At 32.4% G+C, this 22,234-nt stretch overlaps 1 protein-coding gene across 1 annotated transcript in view; it reads left to right on the top strand.

Annotated features, from left to right (window-relative positions):
• The window catches only part of LOC134718362 (uncharacterized), a 57,368-nt gene that overhangs the window by 22,868 nt on the left and 12,266 nt on the right, over positions 1-22,234 (top strand). The window contains exons 6-10 of the mRNA XM_063580859.1: positions 143-218; positions 5,373-5,615; positions 7,589-8,068; positions 17,058-17,164; positions 21,301-21,754. Of these exons, the coding sequence (XP_063436929.1) occupies positions 143-218; positions 5,373-5,615; positions 7,589-8,068; positions 17,058-17,164; positions 21,301-21,754 (1,360 nt within the window). The remainder of the gene's footprint in view (positions 1-142; positions 219-5,372; positions 5,616-7,588; positions 8,069-17,057; positions 17,165-21,300; positions 21,755-22,234) is intronic.

Raw genomic sequence — 22,234 nt, 5'->3', positions numbered from 1 at the left:
TTTGCTTAAAACAGCTAGCCCTCAACTGTCCTCCACATAGCCCTCAACTAGCCCTCAACTTTTTTTTTCTGTAGGGGTATTAAACTATTTGACAAGTTTTCACATAGGGCATGATAGTTTAAAGCATATTTTTCTTTTGTAGACTGTCATGTCAAAGACATCCCCAGAAGTAACTCCTGACACCCATTTACAGGAACCTGCAGCACCAGTAGTTGAAGGTAATTATCTAATGTTAATCATTCAGATACCGGCTGAAATGATTTATAATTACTTGTTTCTAATATACAGATATTTGTTGTCCCAAGTACATCCATACTTTTCTGAGAGTATTGCAACAGTGGGATATAGCTGATCTGCCTAAGACAAGTAAATGGATGTTTTAAGTTCTGCCTACAATAGTAGAGGGTCATGATGTTTTCTGGTTTGTGCGTCTGTCCCAGTATCAAGTTAAAGTTTTGAAATAAACATGTAGTTTGTGATCACATCAACTTGAAACTTAGTTAATATATAACTCAAGCAATTGAATATTTGAGTAAAATTGAGAATGGAAACGGGGAATGCGTCAAAGAGACTTCAACCAGATCAAAAAGCATTAAACAGCCCAAGGCCACCAATTTGTCTCGAACACAGCGAGAAAATCCCACACCTAGAGGCTGCTTCAGCTGACCCCTAAACTTTAATGTATACAAGTTCAGTGAAAATTGATGTCTCACTAAAATAAACTATCAGTATTCACAAAGTGTGGATTAATAAAATAAATTAAGTAAAAAGACAGGATATCACATACTTATGTATTGAAGGGTTTCTTTGCAAGTACAAACTGATGGACGCCACTAGTGGATCAATAATTGTTCTCATGGACGTTTGGTAAGATTTGATGCTCTATCTGCAATTTCATGTTTAATGTTTATAATGGATTTGTGTTTGTCTTGATGTTGATTCTAATGCGAATAAGAGGAAGTTGAATTGCTGAAAACCAGCTATCGGCTTAACTGGATTATACAGAATAAGTAGTTTTTTGGCATATTAGTGCATTGACACATAGACAGACAGACACATTGATCAGTTGACCCTCTTAAAAAATCGACATATTAATCAATTGACATATTAAAACATTGACAGATCATCATCTCAAAATTGAGGTATCAAAAGAGTATCAAATTCAAACATTGACACAGACATATTGACACATTGACCAGTTGACAAATTAACATATTGACATATAAATACATTGACAGTTCTAAAGCTTTTTACACATCAACACCTTGAAAGATCAACACTTAAACAGACTCATATACTGACACATTGACATATCCACACTTAGACAGATGAACACAATAACAGACTCATATATACATCGACACATTCAGGCCTCTACAATAACTTTTTTTTCAACTTGTCCAGTAGGACAAGTACATACCAAAACTTACCTGTCTAAATGAAATTGTTACTTGTCCAAAAAATTTTAACTAAAAATAACCTTTTTACATTCTAAGTTGATTAAAGGAACAAAACGGATATAAATAATAGAATAGAATTTGATGAATTTCTTTTGAAATACTTTTCAAAAATATGAATCAAGTACAACTGAATCTAGTCATGTCACAGGACTTAGGTTCTAGTTTTCACCAATGCCAGTCTCATCAGAATCTAAACATTAGGCACCATCTGATAGGCCTGTACACTCATCATTGCTCATTGGATTTGTATCCTGTTTTTTTTATAGTTGAAAACAGTTTTATTCAAATGCAATCAATAAAAAGAAGATGAGGTCTGATTGCCAATGAGAAAACTCAAAACAAGAGACCAAATGACACAGAAATTAACAACTATAGGTCACCATATTACAAGTATTGTTTTTTTTCTACTTATGATCAAATATGAATTTGTGAATTTTATGAAATTATGGTAAATAAAAAAAATATTTTTGTGAAAAAATTACCAGTATGGTATTTATTATAAAGAACATAATAAGGTAAGAAAATGAGATACTGATTTGTCTTGGTCCCAAATTGTTTCCTGTCTTGCCAAACTGTCTATTAATCATGTCTACTGAATATGTGTCCTACGGTGCCAAACTGTCTTAAACTTTGAGCTAAACCTGTCCAAGTAACAAACTGTACTGTAAAGTTACCTTATCTATAAAGCGCAGCATTGATTCGGAACAGAATGACTGGTTTCCGAGAATAGTATACTTTTGACTTGTTAAAAAGTACCTGACAAAGAACCAGTTAAAATTTATCGATTGCAAGTAAACATGTCGAAGAAAAAAGTTTTGCATTTGAATAGACAGAATACAGAAACATGTCAAATTAATATTTGTTTTGTTTGTTTGTTTGTTGTTTATAATTATACTTTGTTCATCAAAGTTGGATGAAGTTTATTTTCTGCAGAATAATTGTACTTGTCCCAACAGACAAGCTTGATACAGCTTTTACTTGTCTGACCTTTTTTCCCTCTGGTACCGGACAATTGGACAAGCATTATTGTCGAGGTCTGCACATTGCTATATTGACACACTGACAGATTAACACTTTTACAGATTCATACATCAGCACATTGACATATCGACAAACTGACAGATCAACACGAAACAGACTCATCAATTGGCATATTGCTACACTGACACATCAACACAAACATATTCATACATCAACACATTGTCATATCGATACACTGACAAATCAACACTTAAACAGATTCATACATCAACACATTACCATATTGACACACTGACAGATTAGAAAAAATAACAGACTCATATATATCGACTCATTGACATATTGAAACACTGACAGATCAACACATTAACTGACTGGATCACTCATACATCAACACATTAACACATCAACACATTAACAGACTCACACATCAACACATATACATATTGACACATCAACATATCAACACATTAACATACTAAAACATCTACACATTGATACATCGATACACTCACAAATCAACCCATAAACACTCATAGATCTACATATAACAAGACTCATACATCAACACAATGAAATATTGATACCTTGAGAGACCTAAAAATCTATGCATTGTCATATAAACACACTGACAGATTAACACATTAACAGATTCAAACATGAAACATTAATACACTGATAGATCAATACATTAACACTCATACATCGACACATAAACATATTGACACACTGACAGATCAAAACATCAACTGACTCATACATCAACATTTGATATATCAACACATTGACAGATCAACACATTAACAGACACATCAACACATTGACATATTGATACACTGACAGATCAACATATTGACACACTGACAAATCAACATATAAACACACTCAAACATTAACAAGTTGACATATTGACACACTGACAAATCAAAAAAATAAACAGACCCAAACATCAGCACATATACATATTGACACATTGACAAACTTAACACATTAAAAGATTCACACTGATATATCAACATATTAAAAAATTCGTACATCAACACAATGACATATTGAACACACTGACAGATCAACATATTACCAGACTCCCACTTCAACAATTTGACATATCCACACACTGACAAATCAACACTTTAACCCACATTTGTCATCACGCTGATAGATCAACACATTGACAGGCTCATACATCAACACATTGACATATTGACACACTTACATATCAACATATAACCAGATTCATACATCAACACATTGACATATTGACACACTTACATAACAACATATAACCAGATTCATACATCAACACATTGACATATTGACACACTTACATATCAACATATAACCAGATTCATACATCAACACATTGACATATTGACACACTTACATATCAACATATAACCAGATTCATACATCAACACATTGACATATTGAAACATTGACAGATCAACACTTAAGCACACATACATCATCACGCTAATAGATCAACACATTGATAGACTCATGCATCAGCACATTGGATATTGACACACTGACATATCAACATATTACCAGACTCAAACATCAACACATTGACATATTGACACACTGACATATCAACACATTCCCTGACTCAAACATCAACACATTGACATATTGACACACTGACATATCAACACATTCCCTGACTCAAACATCAGCACATTGACATAATGACACACTGACATATCAACACATTTCCTGACTCAAACATCAACACATTGAAATATTGACACACTGCATATCAACATCTTACCAGACTCAAACATAAACACATTGACAGATGAACACATTAACAGACTCATACATTGACACATTGACAGATCTACACATTAACAGACTGAAACATTTGCATATTGACAAATTGACACACTGACAAATCGACACATTAACAGACTAAAATATTCACACGTCGACATATTGACACATTGACAGGATCATACATCAATACATAGACATAAAGACACTCTTGAACATATTGAACCACGAACATATTGAAAAACATACATTAACACATTGACATATTGACACACTGACATATCAACACATTAACTGTCTCTAACATCCAGGAGTTGACATTACGACACATTAACAGACTCACACAGCAACTCATTTGGATATTGACACACTGACAGATGAACACTATTACAGATTCATAAATCTACACATGACATATCAACACATCAACATATCAACACATAAACATACTAAAACATCTACACATTGATACATCGACACACTGACAAATCAACCCATTAACACTCATACATCAAAACACTGACAGATCTACATAGAACAAGACTCATACATCAACACAATGACATTAACACTCATACATCGACACATAAACATATTGACACACTGACATATTAACTAAAATTTCAGACTCATACATACACCTTGACATATTGGCACACTAACAGATCAACAAATTAACAGACTTGTACATCAATATGTAGACATATCAACACACTTATAAATTAACACATTAACAGATAAATTCATCCACACAGAGATATCGACAAACTGACATTTTAACACATTATCATGCAGACTCATACATTGACACAGACATATTGACACACTGAAATTTCAACACATTAAAATATTCATATATCAACACATTAAAATATTCATATATCAACACATTAACATATTAAAACACTAACAAATTAACACATTAACAGACTTCTACATCATTACACCAATAATTCAATACATAAACAGGCTAATACATAAAAACATAGACATAAAGACATTGTGACATATTTAACGCATTGACATATCGAAAAGATGACATATCAACATATTAACCAACAAATGAGGAGAAATTATCTATGAGTGTTTGTATGGATACATTTTTTTTTTCACAACATGAACAAATCAAAACTTTCCAATTTTTTTAATTTTTTTTAGATTCCATCGGAAAAGGGCAACAGTCTGCCATGTTAAATCGTTTATTAGGGAAGGGCAGCTATGAATCTTTTGATATGAGATGCATGGTAACTGGCCAATTTTCTGTTGGGAAGTCGACTCTTGTTAAGCTGTTAGCTGGAGAAATTATACCTGATGGTCGACACCCGACTGATGGGATTTCTCTGGTAGAAGGTCGCTGTGGCCTAGATATTCTTACAAAAGAGTGGATTCGTGTTGATCAAGGTGAGAAAGGGTACAAGTACAAACATCTGACCACATTTAAAGAAACTATTGCATGGACTGCGCTATCAGCAGAGATGTTATAGCACTGATTTAAATTAGTTTCACATTGTAGCCATTTTTTTGTGCCTTCTATTCACGCACCATATTAATTCAATATCAAATCTTATTTGTGTATGAAAATTTTAACATCATTACTAATCTTATTAGAAGGATGTTAAGGTTTTTATATGACCGCAAAAATTGAAATGTTTTGGTCGTATATCAGTATATTGGTATCACGTTGGTGTCGTTGTTGTCCGTAGTCGTCGTCGTCGTCCGAAGACATTTGGTTTTCGCACTCTAACTTTAGTAAAAGTAATTAGAAATTTATGAAATTTAAACACAAGGTTGATGACTATGATAAAAGAAAGGTTGGGATTGATTTTTGGTGTTTTGGTCCCAACAGTTTACAAATTAGGGGCCAAAAAATGCCCAAATAAGCATTTATCTAGGTTTTCGCACAATGACTTTAGTATAAGTAAATAGAAATCTATGAAATTTTAACACAAGGTTTATGATCACAAAAGGAAGGTTTGGATTGATTTTGGGATCAAATTAGGGGCCAAAAGGGTCCAAGTTAAACTTTGTTTGATTTCATCAAAAAAGGAATTATTCGGGTTCTTTGAAATGCCAAATCTAACTGTGTATTCAGATTCTTAATTTTTGGTCCTATTTTCAAATTGGTCTACATTAAGGTCCAAAGGGTTCAAAATTAAACTAAGCTTGATTTTAACAAAAAATGAATTATTGGGGTCTTTGATATGCTGAATCTAAACATGTACTTAGATTTTTGATTATGGGCCCAGTTTTCAAGTTGGTTCAAGCCGGGGTCCAAAATTATTATATTAAGTATTGTGCAATAGCAAGAGATTTTTAAAAGGTACAGTATTGCGCAATAGCAAGAAATTTTCAATTGCACAGTATTGTGCAATAGCAAGAAATGTCAATTGCACAGTATTGCGCAATAGCAAGAAATCTTCAATAGCACAGTATTGTGCAATAGCAAGAAATCTTAAATTGCACAGTATTGCACAACAGCAAAAAATATCTAATTGCCCAATATCTGCAATAGCAAAAAAATTTCAATTGCACAGTTTTTATGAAATATTCTTTGAAAATTGAAGTTATCTTTCTTTGTCCAGAATAGTAGTTGAATCAACTTAAATCATTGTTTTATACAATATACAAAGAATAGTCACTTTTAGTATCAACTAATAAATTAAAGCAATCTTTACCATTCATAATTGCAAGCACTTTTTTACATTTTGATATTTTATGATGTATTTAAATGAGTAGTTATTGTTGCAAACTCCATTAGAAATTTGAATTGAGATCAGTTTTGGAATAAGGGAAAGGGGGATGTGAAAAAAAATGGGGGGGGGGACAATTTTTCTCATTTCAGATTTCATAAATAAAAAAAAAAATTTTGTAAACATTTTTTTTGAGAGGATTATATTCAACAGCATAGTGAATTGCTCAAAGGCAAAAAAAACAATTTGAAAGTTCATTAGACCACATTCATTCTGTGTCAGAAACCTATAGCTATGCTGTGTCAACTATTTAATCACAATCCAAATTTAGAGCCAAATCCAGCTTGAATAATGTGTCCATACTTGCCCCAACCATTCAGGGTTCAACCTCTGCGGTTGTATAAAGCTGCACCCTGCAGAGCATCTTGTTATATTTTTAAATTGAATTTAAATGTTAAAATTATGCAATGAATTAACATTTATTTTCCATAATCAATAATTTCATCAATCAATCAGTTAAAATATGACTCTCTTTAAAATGTGTTAATTGCATTATATGAATGTTACACCTGATAAGATATGATTCTTATTTTAATTCTGATTTTTCTTACATTCTTCACTTGGTTTTGACAGCCTGCAGCTGATTTGGATTTGATTTGCCTGATGTATTAAATATAATTTCAGACTCTTACAATGCCCTGGATGTTGTGTACCATAAGGTTTTAATGACCTCTCTGGAAGAAGAGGAGGAGAGTGAACTTACCAACAAAGCTTCAGATACAAGCCCAACTGGTTATGCCAAAGCTACACTTTCCTCTTTGCCCTCAGAACAGTCTGCAGCAGCACAATCTCTACCACCTCAGAAATCCTCCAACGTGTCTCTCACGGTTAAACAGATGGAAAAGAAAATGAGAACAAGAATGACTAAAGAAGAAATAAGAAAGAAAATGGAAAAGGTCCTCAAAAGTGGGAAGTATAAAATGAAAGTTGGACGTCTTATCTTCTGGGATTTTGGTGGACAATATGTTTATCTAACAACACATCAGACCTTCATGACGTTCCGGGCATTATTTCTTGTAGTATTTGATGGGAGCAAAAATTTGCATGAACAGGTCCGTGATGTGATGTGTTTTCCAGGGCAGCACATGACGCCAACCCCGGCAGGTAATATGCATGTTATTTACAAACCAATACTGCAAACAGAAAAATAAATGAACAAATTGCCTTCAAATCGTATTCAAATCTCTTTCAAATCGTGATTCTGCGATTTGTTAGTACCATTTGCTTGCGATTCATTAAACAAATCATAGACAAATCAGAATTTTCCAAATTCCCTAAATCTGATTTCTATGTGATTTCTTTTATTGTATGATTTGTAAGCCATTTGCTTCTGTTTTTGTGTGATTTCTTAATGCTTTGTTTACTTAGAATATCGTATGAAATGATTTGAAAGAGATGAGATTTGTTAACTTTGTTAGCAAGAACTGTGTGATTTCGTTATGATTTGTTAACTTTAAATATCATATGAAATGATTTGAAAATGATTTGTTAACTTTCTTAGCTATCTTGGTGTGATTTATTGATGATTTGCTACAATGAATTAAATGTTAATGTATTCCAGTTTTCTTTGTTTATCTATCTCTCTGACTTCCGGTTGAGGTCAAATTCAAATTTCAAATAATGTTCTATATCAACTGAACAAAGAAGGTTGCAAGATGAAGAGTTGTATTCAGTCTATTAAAGATGATGGTGGTAAGGAATCTTTATATTTATAATTTCACTTATTTAACTAATACTTATTATTAAAATGTTAATCTTTAAAATTCAGAAACTGTGCATTTCAGTATCTCGTTATAATCATGATAGTCTAGTGCTGTTAGGATTAATTTTTAAAATAAAGATGTGTAAACGATCAAAACATTTCAAGACTAGCTTCCTGAACCAGCAGATCAAATTCACTGGCAACGTTTAATGTTTTAATTGTTGTTTACTGACTAGGTCCCGGGTTAAAATAGACAAAGCCATGTATATTTATGTACTAGTATATTGCAATGTAGCAGATTTGGACCAAGACTAAGACCCATCACCTATTCGACATTATTCTACTAAGTACACGTGGTTGCCTATTTCTTTTTCAAATTTCGTTTTAGTCAAATTCGGGTAAAAGTAAGAGAAACTATACAAAGAACAATTTGTCCCTTAACGCAACCAAAGATAGTACTCCTTTTTACAATTAGTGGAGTAGCTGTTAAAGGTAAAATGAAGACACATGCGCTTCAGAGTTTAGGGGTTTCAGGGGCAGAACTTATTTTTGATCTGGATGTTAATTACATAATCTGTAAATTGATGATTGATGCCAATTTATTTACTATTTGCTTGTGATTTGCTAGAGATAGGAATATGATTTACTTCTGATTTGTTAAAGATTTGATAACAATTTCTTAACGATTTGAGAACAATTTGCTTCTGATTTGTAAATGATATCAAAACAATTTGTTTATGATTTGCTTATGATTTGTAAGCAATTTGTTCGTGTTTTGTTATTATGATTCGTTAGCTCATTTGCATGTGAAATTTTATCACTTTCAAATCACAAAGAAATCATACAATTTGTTTATCATTTGTTACCCTAATTTGCTTATGATTTGTAAGCAATTTGTCCGTGATTTGTTATTGTGATTTGTTAGCTCATTTGCATGTGAAATTTTATCACTTTCAAATCACAAAGAAATCATATGTTTTGTTTATCATTTGTTACCATGATTTGTTCCTCAATTTTTTTTGTTTGGGAGAGTATTCATTTATAACAGCAAGGAGATTATTTAAAATTTTTGAAATTGCATTTTGCAGCATTGATGTGAAGTACATTGTAAGACATAAACATTGCAGTCAACAATCATACAAGATACCAGATTTCACTTTTTGTACGCCAGACAAGTGTTTTGTATACACAAACATGATCAGTTAAATAAGACTCAAACTAAGATGCAAACTCGTTTTGGAAGTTACAGCATGACCAAAACACTAAAAAAAAGGCTTAATTTTCAAATCAGTCAAAATAACAATAGAAATACATCATGTTGTATTGTGATGAAGCGCTTCCTTTAAATTTCTTTAGATTTTTGTTATGTGAATTTATTGAAAAAAAGAGCTGATGAACACTAACTACACTGGTGTTATCATTAGGAAAAAATCAGTGTTACACTTCTTGAGAGACTACACTGGTGTTATCATTAGGACAAAATCAGTGTTACACTTCTTGAGAGACTACACTGGTGTTATCATTTGGAAAAAATCAGTGTAACACTTCTTGACAGACTACACTGGTGTTATCATTAGGAATAAATCAGTGTTCCACTTATTGACAGACTACACTGGTGTTATCATTAGGAATAAATCAGTGTTACACTTCTTGAGAGACTACACTGGTGTTATCATTAGGAATAAATCAGTGTTCCACTTATTGACAGACTACACTGGTGTTATCATTAGGAAAAAATCAGTGTTCCACTTATTGACAGACTACACTGGTGTTATCATGAGGAATAAATCAGTGTTCCACTTATTGACAGACTACACTGGTGTTATCATTAGGAAAAAATCAGTGTTACACTTCTTGAGAGACTACATTGGTGTTATCATTAGGAATAAATCAGTGTAACACTTCTTGACAGACTACACTGGTATTATCATTAGGAAAAAATCAGTGTTACACTTATTGACAGACTACACTGGTGTTATCATTAGGAATAAATCAGTGTAACACTTCTTCACAGACTACACTGGTGTTATCATTAGGAAAAATCAGTGTAACACTTCTTGAGAGAATATAACTGGTGTTATCTTTAGGAAAAAATCAGTGTAACACTTCTTGACAGACTACACTGGTGTTATCATTAGGAAAAAATCAGTGTAACACTTCTTGACAGACTTCACTGGTGTTATCATTAGGAAAAAATCAGTGTAACACTTATTGACAGACTACACTGGTGTTATCATTAGGAAAAAATCAGTGTTACACTTATTGAGAGACTACACTGTATTTTGGGAAGTAAAGTTTTGAACTTGTTCTGGCAGAAATTAAGTTAATAGATTTTTGTTATTACTTAAAAAACTATTTTTGTTCAACTTATATTAATAGCTGCACAGCTTAGTCATTTAGACATTTAAAAAAAAATGATTTCCCATAGACATTCTGATTGTTTTAAATGAGTGTTAAACCAGAAAATAGTTTTACTATAAAAATGTTAACATACTGATTTCTTAAAATATTTAGACAAAAGACAAAACATATAAGTTTTGATGAGAAGGATTTATCACGTTGGTATTTTTGCTTTGCTAGAACGAAAACTGAGGACGTTTATATAAACCTGTTTAAAAAGAACATAGCATACGATATAGTGTAGTTTGTCAGTCCATGAATTAACATTTCATGCACACAGTACATTTTTGTTTTATCGGTTCTCATATTAACGCAAGTATTATTTGAAGGAATAACGCTTCTTTTTTATTTATATGATTTTAAATGATGTAATTCCAAAGATTGAAATTAGTCCAAATTTATATTTTTTTCTCTTGTTATACCCACCTTTGTTTTGTATTGTTTGTAAATATATAGAGTCTTACATTGATACCAGTGGATTATCGGATTTATCCAATCGATCGAGATAGTTAAATTATCAATTTTAAAGTCCGAGCCTCCTCGGCGAGGACTTTAAAATTTATTCGGATTTATCCAATCGAGATAGTTAAATTATCAATTTTAAAGTCCGAGCCTCCTCGGCGAGGACTTTAAAATTTATAATTTAACTATCGAGATTGGATAAATCCGATAATCCACGAGTAACTATGTAAGAATCTGTTTCTCTAATGATTAGAAAGACATTTTCTTTTTTTGTTAACCGAAAATCCCCTTCGAGTGCCTTTCACATTGCACAAAGTTTTCAATTTCATTAACACCTGTTATCATATTTTGATTCATTCAGTTAGCTAAAAAGGTCATGACCTTAAAATCATCCAATGATCTTTTGAGATCACCAGCAACCACACGTTGATTAAATTTTTTTATACAATGGGTTCGGAAAGGGATAAATTTCCATAGAGTTATAGAAATGTAAATATAGTATTCCTCTTTTTACACGTATGTATTGTGTCTGAGTGATCAAACATGTCAAATAAAGTCATATTATATTATTATTAAGATCAACATTCATCAAATGGAATATATAAGGTTTTTTCAATTTTCAATTTTGATTTATTTAGTTAAAACAAACTAATTTTAAAAATAAATCTTAGGAATTGTGGACTACTTTTCAATAATATAACTTGGTATTAATTGTCTGTTATAAGGTCCGGGAACACAGTTGTCGTCCTTTGATTTCCGTCTTTACTGTGGACAGTGCATCTGTCACCAAGGTCCAGACACTGTTAGATAAGGGGAAGCTAATTCGTATATGATGGAACCAAGGGACAGTGGTCAGTCAATCGCTAGACTTAAATGTCTTATAGGCATAGCTTAAAACAAAATACTAAACTCTAAGGGAAAATCGAACAATAAAACACATCAAACGAATGGACAACAACAAGGAAAGTTTTCATAATTTAATAAAAATCGGTTAATGATGGTAACAAATCAATCAGTAAACAATGCCAATTAACAATAATCTAATTCAAGTACCAGGCTATTAAATCCAAAGTAAAAAAAAAATAAAAATATAAAAAAAAATATTCAAAGATACATATGTGTCTCAACACTACAAAGTCAACTGGTAAACTGATCAACAGTCTTACACATCTAGTACGATACATATCAGTAGTGCAAGTTAAGGTTTCCGAAAAGATTACTGTGTTTTCCTAAATTTCACAATGTGATTTATACTAAACAACAAATAACTCAATTTGTTTTGACATGTAAATAGTTCTCTCATTTGCAAAAATAGACTTTAATTAATAAAGCCTAATCCTATACTGTTTTGATAACGTCTAAAACTTTCCAAGTGACATATGCTCATTAATCCGGTCAGCAGTTCCATCTATAGCTTCATACCAAAGGAAGGGGTTGGACCCATTGGTACATTGGCATTATTAATTGGACAAGTCTTAAAAATTCAACGATTCGCTAATAAAATAGACCAATTATAGTGATAGGAAATTGACCTCCATTGTTAATACCGCGATGCCATCAAATAAAAAAAGGATCTGTTAATTAACCTCATGGTGGTAGCGGAGATAAATGATCAATGAGCATGTTATCACGTTCTTGACAAAAGGAACCGGTATCTTTTATTTCCTTAGGAACTCCGTCGAGTTATAAATGTGTTAATTTCTCGTTTGATTTTCTATCATACATAATAAACATAGCACATGATGCACTAGTCTTGTCGAATTATTAAATCCCGTGGTCAGAATTCTGACCATGGGATTTAGGCCGTACCTGTTGTTAGAGTAGTGATAAGTGAACACAACAGGGGTCAAGTTTAATCAGCTCATTACAATTAATATCTCAAAACAAAATGCCTTTAGCAAACTGTGACATTTCAAGTACTAATGCTACAGCATAGGTAAAATTGATTGAACAAATTAATAAAAATTTTACAAAAGACAAACATTAAATTTTCTTTCTAACGATAAAACATATTTCTTATACAAAATCATACTATTAAAAATATAAGCCAAATAACACGCCATGACATATAACTTGCACATTTTTTTCATACACTGTCCAGATACATTTCTTTTTAGTAATACGTTAAATAGTAGGGGATGAATTTTCATATGTGGGATTTTGTTGGTAAATTAGTGATTTGGTCCATTTTAAAAGGTCAACAATTAGTATATCTGAAGCTGTCAAACAAATTGCAGACTCCCTTAACCTAACTTGTCCATATTTGGAGTTAGAGCCAATGGGTATTTTTAAGATTTTGACATTATTTGTCCAAATGTAGTACACTGCACTTTAAAAACTTGTTTAGATAGAGCAAGTGTGTTTTCTTCTTATTTGTTGTCTAAAAGAAATCATAACGGAATAACTGTATTCTTAGCCTTAAATGATAATTGAAAACGAAACACAGTGATAAAAAAAACATCCCAGGGCTGTTCTTACACAAAATGACCATCATTTATGTGGTGTGAAATATTATGACGTATACGTTTTAATTGTAAACAGGTCATTAGCATTGATACCTTTTTTTAGCTCACCTGGTCCGAAGGGCCAAGTGAGCTTTTCTCATCATTTGGCGTCCGTCGTTCGTCGTCGTCGTCTGTAGTCGTTAACTTTTACAAAAATCTTCTCCTCTGAAACTACTGGGCCAAATAAAATCAAACTTGGCCACAATCATTATTGGGGTAGCTAGTTAAGTCTCCCAAACAAAGGTTGGAGACTTATTGTTTTTGCTCAGTTAATTCTTATTATTTTGATTATTTTTCTTCTTCTTCTTCTTCTTCCCCTTCTTCCTCTTCTTCCTCTTCCGCCCCTTTAAAAATGAACTTGTTCGCAGCGTTTCTCCAAAACCGCTTGTCCGATTTACTTAGGGTTTCATAGAATGGTAGACTAATATGTCTAGGTGAGCCATCAATCTTTCGTTTGTGCATTGGGGTCTATTAAGGGGTATTTTGGGGGGTAGAAAGGAGGGAGGGGTTTACTATAGAACCCATGGGATTTTATTTTCTAAAATTTTCAAATGAATATAACTTGAAAACTGTAAGTGATAGATACATGCAGTCTTCAGAAATGATTATAGGACAATAAAACAAATCACATGAAATATAGAGGGAGTCCCTGGAGGGTCATCCCCACCCCCTTCAATTTGAGAATATGCTTTTATCTTGTAAACGGTCCAGATCCCCACCCCTAAATCATATATATTCGTGAATGGGACAATAAAACAAATCAAATGAAATTAAAGGGAAGTCCCCGAGGGTCATCCCCACCCCGTTCAATTTTTTAATAATTGTGTTCGGTGACCAACCAAGATGGCCGCCATGGCTAATAAATAGAACATATGGGTAAAATGAAGTTCTTGGCTTATAACTCAAAAACAAAAGCATAAAGAGCAAATCTGACATGGGGTAAAAATGTTTATCAGGTCTAGATCTACCTGCCCTGAAATTTTCAGATGAATTGGACGACTGGTTGTTAGGTTGCTGCCCCTGAATTGGTAATTTTAAGGACATTTTGCCGTTTTTTGGTTATTATCTTGAATATTATTATAGAAAGAGATAAACTGTATACCGCAGAAATGTTCAGCAAAGTAAGATTTACAAATAAGTCAACAGGACCAAAATGGTCAGTTGACCCCTTTAGGAGTTACTGCCCTTTATAGTCAATTTTTAACAATTTTTAGTAAATCCTAATTATCTTTTACAAAAATCTTCTCCTCTGACACTACTGGGCCAAATAAAATCAAACTTGGCCACAATCATCATTGTGGTATCTAGTTTAAAAATCCGTTGACCCGGCCAACCAACCAAGATGGCCACCATGGCTAAAAATAGAACATTTTGCTGTTTTTGGTTATTATCTTGAATATTATTATAGATAGAGATAAACTGTAAACAGCAATAATGTTCAGCAAAGTAAGATTTACAAATAAGTCAACATGACGGAAATGGTCAGTTGATCCCTTTAGGAGTTATTGCCCTTTATAGTCAATTTTTAACCATTTTTCGTAAATCTTAGAAATCTTTTACAAAATTCTTTTCCTCTGAAACTACTGGGCCAAATACTTCCAAACTTTAACTGAATGTTCCTTAGGGTATCTAGTTTGTAAATTGTATCCGAAGTTATGATCTATTAACAAACATGGTCGCCATTGCTAAAAATAGAACATAAGGGTCAAATGCAGTTTTTGGCTTATAACTCAAAAACCAAAGCATTTAGAGCAAATCTGACATGGGTAATATTGTTTATCAGGTCAAGATCTATCTACCCTGAAATTTTCAGATAAATCAGACAACCTGTTGTTGGGTTGCTGCCCCTGAATTGATAATTTTAAGGAAATTTTGCAGTTTTTGTTTATTATCTTGAATATAATTATAGATAGAAATAAACTGTAAACAGCAATAATGTTCAGCAAAGTAAGATCTTCAATTAAGTTAATTTGATCAAAATTGTCAATTGACCCCTTAAGGAGTTATTGCCCTTTAAAGACTTTTTTCACAATTTGTTCATCATGTTGACCTACTTTAAAAAATCCTCTCCTTTGAAACTGCTGTATCAATTTCAACCAAACTTAGGCTAAATGAGTTTCAGAGTATCTAGTATAAATTTTATATTTTATTTCCTTGTATGTCAAGAAACATAGCTACTATGGCAAAAATAGAACATAAGGAGAAAATGATTATTTTTTTTGGCTTTTGAAGAAAATAGGACGATCCAAAAAACATTTAAATAAATTGATAAGCCAAAATAATCATTGATGAGAGATTTAACCAAAAGAATTAAGGTGAGCGATTCAGGTTCTTGGGAGCCTCTTGTTGTTATTATCTTGAATATTATAATAGATAATAGATAAACTGTAAACAGCAATAATTTACAGCAAAGTAAGACCTAAAAATAAGTCAACATGACACCCTAAGGAGTTATTGCCCTTTATAGTCAATTTTTAACAATTTTCATAACATTTGTAAATTTTTACTAACATTTTCCAATGAAACTACTGGGCCAATCATTATAGATAGGGATAATTGTACACAGCAAGAATGTTCAGTAAAGTAAGATCTACAAACACATCACCATCACCAAAACACAATTTTGTCATGAATCCATCTGTGTCCTTTGTTGAATATTCACATAGACCAAGGTTAGCGACACAGGCTCTTTAGAGCCTCTAGTTTAATATGCATTCCTTAATATATGTGTTGATGAAATAGACTGAAGAACAAATACAACAATAGTGTATATACATATACACTGAATATACATATACACTGAACATGTTGAAAACGTTGTCCCTTTTTGACAGAAAATACAATTTAGGGGAACACTTTTATCATCTGTTTGGTTGACACAGTAATCAGCATTTTCTTTTAATTACAGGTTAACAATCTAAAAGACAAAGAAAAACCTTAAGCGTAGGATCACAACTATAAATAATGGAGAATGTATATACTTTTTTTTTCTTCTTTTAAGACAGATTTTGATTTTATTTTGTAGTATTCTTGCAATATTGGGTCAATTCCATCCTGACGTATTGTAAGGTTGTATATGCAGGCATTCCAAAGATCTTGTTTGTTGCAACTCACAAGGACAAAGTACCATTGGTGAGTGATCTTGTGTAAGCTATATGGTAGTAAGTTATTGTCATTTTGAAAACTTAGATAATGTGTACAAATTGCCCCATTTGCTAGCATAAAAACCAGGTTTAATCCTCCATTTTCGACATAAGAAAATGCCTGTACCAAGTCAGTAATATGACAGTTGTTATCCATTCGATTGATTGTGTGAGGGTTTGATTTTCCCATTTGATTATTTTGATAACTTTTTAGCTCACCTGGCCTAAAAGGCCATGTGAGCTTTTCTCATCACTTGGCGTCCGTCGTCGTCGTCGTTAACAATTTTTCAAACATCTTCTCCTCTGAAACTACTGAATGGATTTGAATGAAACTTAATATGATTGTTTTTTAGTATATCCTGCACAAAATGTGCGCTTCGATTTTTGATCCGTCAAAAAACATGGCCGCCGTTACTTAAAATAGAACATAGGGGTCAAATGCAGTTTTTGGCTTATATCTCAAAAACGAAAGCATTTAGAGCAAATCTGACATGGGGTAAAAATGTTCATTAGGTCAAGATCTATCAGCCCTGAAATTTTCAGATGAATCAAAAAAAACATTGTTGGGTTGCTGCCACTTAATTGGTAATTTTAAGGAAATTTTGCAGTTTTTGGTCATTATCTTGAATATTATTATAGATAAAGATAAACTGTAAACAGCAAAAAAGATCAGCAAAGTAAGATCTACAAATAAGTTAATATGACCAAAATTGTCAATTGACCCCATAAGGGGTTGTTGTCCTTTAATGACAATTTTTCACAATTTGTTCATCATATTTGCTAACTTTAAAAAATCTTCTCCTCTGAAACTACTGAATGGATTTGGTTAAAACTTAGCATGATTGCTCCTTAGATTATCCTGCACAAAGTGTGTGCTTTGATTTTTGATCCGTCAAAAAACATGGACGCCGTTACTTAAAATAGAATATAGGGGTCAAATGCAGTTTTTGGCTTATATCTCAAAAACGAAAGCATTAAGAGCAAATCTGACATGGAGTAAAAATGTTCATTAGGTCAATATCTATCAGCCCTGAAATTTTTAGATGAATCAAACATCAAATTGTTGGGTTGCTGCCACTAAATTGGTAATTTTAAGGAAATTTTGCAGTTTTTGGTCATTATCTTGAATATTATTATAGATAAAGATAAACTGTAAACAGCAAAAAAGATCAGCAAAGTAAGATCTACAAATAAGTTAATATGACCAAAATTGTCAATTGACCCCATAAGGGGTTGTTGTCCTTTAATGACAATTTTTCACAATTTGTTCATCATATTTGCTAACTTTAAAAAATCTTCTCCTCTGAAACTACTGAATGGATTTGGTTAAAACTTAGCATGATTGCTCCTTAGATTATCCTGCACAAAGTGTGTGCTTTGATTTTTGATCCGTCAAAAAACATGGACGCCGTTACTTAAAATAGAATATAGGGGTCAAATGCAGTTTTTGGCTTATATCTCAAAAACGAAAGCATTAAGAGCAAATCTGACATGGAGTAAAAATGTTCATTAGGTCAATATCTATCAGCCCTGAAATTTTTAGATGAATCAAACATCAAATTGTTGGGTTGCTGCCACTTAATTGGTAATTTTAAGGAAATTTTGCAGTTTTTGGTCATTATCTTGAATATTATTATAGATAAAGATAAACTGTAAACAGCAAAAATGATCAGCAAAGTAAGATCTACAAATAAGTCAATTTGACCAAAATTGTCAACTGACCTCTTTAGGAGTTATTGCCCTTTAAAGACTTTTTTCACAATTTGTTCATCATGTTGACTTACTTTAAAAAATCTTCTCTTTTGAAACTGCTGTATCAATTTCAGCCAAACTTAGGCTAAATGAGTTTCAGAGTTTCAGAGTATCTAGTATACATTTTATATTTCAATTCCTTGTATGTCAAGAAACATAGCTCCTATGGCTAAAATAGAACATAGGAGAAAATGATTTGTTTTTGCTTTTGAAGAAAATAGGACGATTCAAAGAACATTTAAATAAATTGAAAAGCCAAAATAATCATTGATGAGAGATTAAACCAAAAAAATTCAGGTGAGCGATTCAGGCTCTTGAGAGCCTCTTGTTTAATTTCCACGTAGTTCAGTATTTTTTAAGATTTTCGTATATGCTTACATATAATGATGTCCTGCCCATATATCTTAACTTGACCAAAACTTTTGTGAAACTACACTTTTAAAAGAACAAGATCCTTATTGGTTTGTGGGTAATACACTTAAAATCAGATTACAGGGCCTATAAATAGAGTACAAGACATGAAGAACCACTTCTAGATAAGTAAATGATATTTGGTATGAAATTGTATCAATATTCCATTTGATACATCTCATTTCCATGGAGATAAGTTGGCCCTGCCACTCTTAGTCATGTTGATCAGTTTACATGTTAAATTTTAATTAAATTAAGTTTTATTTCAACAATCAGGTTGTCAATATGAAGCTTAATTATTAAGAATAGTAGTACTGCACAAGATGCACTTCTCAACAATTAGTATTTCCTTGGTGATGTGTGAGGCCAAAAAGTAAAACAATTGTTGAACAGATGATGAAATAAAACATGATATATAACAAATTAGGACAAGAAATGCATAACGATACATACTTTATTTTAAAAGAAGTTCATTTTTAGTTCACCTGGCCTAAAAGGCCAAGTGAGCTTTTCTCATCACTTGGCGTCCGGTGTCTTCGTCCGTTGTCGTCGTTAACTTTTACAAAATCTTCTCCTCTGAAACTACTGGACCAAATTAAACCAAACTTGGCCACATTCGTCATTGGGGTATCTAGTTTTAAAAATGTGTGGTGACCCGGCCAACCAACCTAGATGGCCGCCAGGGCTAAAAATAGAACATAGGGGTTCATTGTATATTTTGGCTTATAACTCTGAAACAAAAGCATTTAGAGCAAATCTGACATGGTTTAAAGTGTCTATCGGGTCAAAATCTATTTGCCTGAAATTTTCAGACAAATCGGACAACCCGTTGTTGGGTTGTTGCCCCCGAAATAAGTAATTTTAAGGAAATTTTGCAGATTTTGGTTATTATCTTGAATATTATTATAGATAGAGATAAACTGTAAACAGCAATAAGGTTCAGCTAAGTAAGATCTACAAATAAGTCAACATGATCAAAATGGTCAGATGACCTCTTAAGGAGTTATTGCCCATTATAGTCAATTCTTAACAATTTTCATAATTTTTTGTAAATTTTTAGAGAATATTTTCCTCTGTAATTATTTGGCCAAGTTCATTATAAATAGAGATAATTGTAGCAACAAGAATGTTCAGTAAATTAAAACACATCACCATCACAAAAACACAATTTTGTCAGGAATTTATCTGTGTCTATTGCATTGTTTAATATGCACATAGAGTCATAGACCAAGGTGAGCGACACAGGCTCTTGAGAGCCCCTAGTTGTTTAACTGCAAATTTAAATAATACAGTTTCCGTATTTTCACGCTAATCCTGAAGTACTCTATACTAAAAGAGGGATGAAAGATACCAAAGGGACAGTCAAACTCATAAATCTAAAATAAAGTGACAACGCCATGGCTAAAAATGAAAAAAAGATAAACAGACAAACAATTGTACACATGACAAAACATAGAAAACTAAAGAATAAACAACACGAACCCCACCAAAAACTAGGGGTGATCTCAAGTGCTCCGGAAGGGTAAGCAGATCCTGCTCCACATGTGGCACCCGTTGTGTTGCTTATGTGATAACAAATCCGGTAAAAAGTCTAATTCGGTAGGTCACATTCATGAAAGGGTAGGGGATTTAAGTTACGACGTAAGGAACATATCCGATTTCATTTGTGAAACGGTTATTCCATACTAAACTATTAATACCTTCTTCTACCTGTTTAAAATGTATTGCCAATCTATTAAAATGTTTCATTTTTTTTACTAGTGGTATCTTTAGAAATAAAGAAGCTAGGTTAAAAGTGTAATAATTGACCTGTAAGAGTATCTACTTTATATATTTAAGATAAATCTAGTTATTTTCTATTTGGAATGTTCCATCATTGAAGATGCACATACATCATGTTCGCGATACATGCTCTTTACACCCTCAGGTTTATTTATCTGGGACATTTTCATGTTTTAATAGGAGAATGTTGAGACACGACGTGAAGAGCTTTACAGTGGAATTGAGGAGTTGTTTAAAGACCACGAGGGAAAACATCATCTGGTCCTTAGACCTTTAATATTTGTCAATGCCAAAGATAAAGCTGACCCAGAAATAGAGGTTCTGAAGAAAACAATAACAGAACTAACATTCGACCATCCATGCTGGGGTGAAAGGATGCCGAATGCATGTGTTCCACTGGAGCTTGAGATCGCTGAATTGGTTGCAGAAGGGAAACAAATTATGTCTTTGGTTGAAGTTAAAGAATTAAATGACATCAGCGAGGTGTCTGTCCTGTCTCCTGAGCAGTTGACCGATTTTCTACATTATCAACATTCTCTAGGGAAAATTGTCTATTTTGACACACCACAGCTAAGAGATAATGTTATCATCAGTCCGCTTCTTATGGTGGAAGTTATGAGATCTTTTATTACTGGTGTGTAAATATTTTCATTTAGTAATAATTAAATTGCTGGTAAAAAATCAACATACCAAAATATTGTTTACCAGGCATTTAGAGAACTGGGGACTGTTAACTGATGCCTTTCACTAATCTTTTAAACTTTATAAGAACTTTTTATTATACAATTAGTCAAAATTAATCTTCTCTTTAGGTATTCATAGCGTCACTACTTGTTAAATTATAGCTAATTATTTTATCATGTTGTAAAGTTTTGGAGAGAATGGATGTTTTGATTTACGTTTTGTAAAATTATGCAAAATTTAAAGTTAAAACTGAAACTGATATTTCCTAGTTATTAAGATGTAGGTATTATTATAGAACTACATGTACATGGTTTCTAAATATAGAATATATTAATTGGGGTATGGTCTTCCAAATGAGAAAGAATATTTTGATCATTGAATCCCTTCAATAAAGAAAATTTAATTACTCCTAAAATAGGACATTTTATTA

Source organism: Mytilus trossulus, chromosome 5, assembly GCF_036588685.1.
Source record: "Mytilus trossulus isolate FHL-02 chromosome 5, PNRI_Mtr1.1.1.hap1, whole genome shotgun sequence".
NCBI classification, from domain to species: domain Eukaryota; kingdom Metazoa; phylum Mollusca; class Bivalvia; order Mytilida; family Mytilidae; genus Mytilus; species Mytilus trossulus.
The sequence above is the reverse complement of the archived record's forward strand: the minus strand, read 5'-3'. Positions and strand labels throughout refer to the sequence as shown.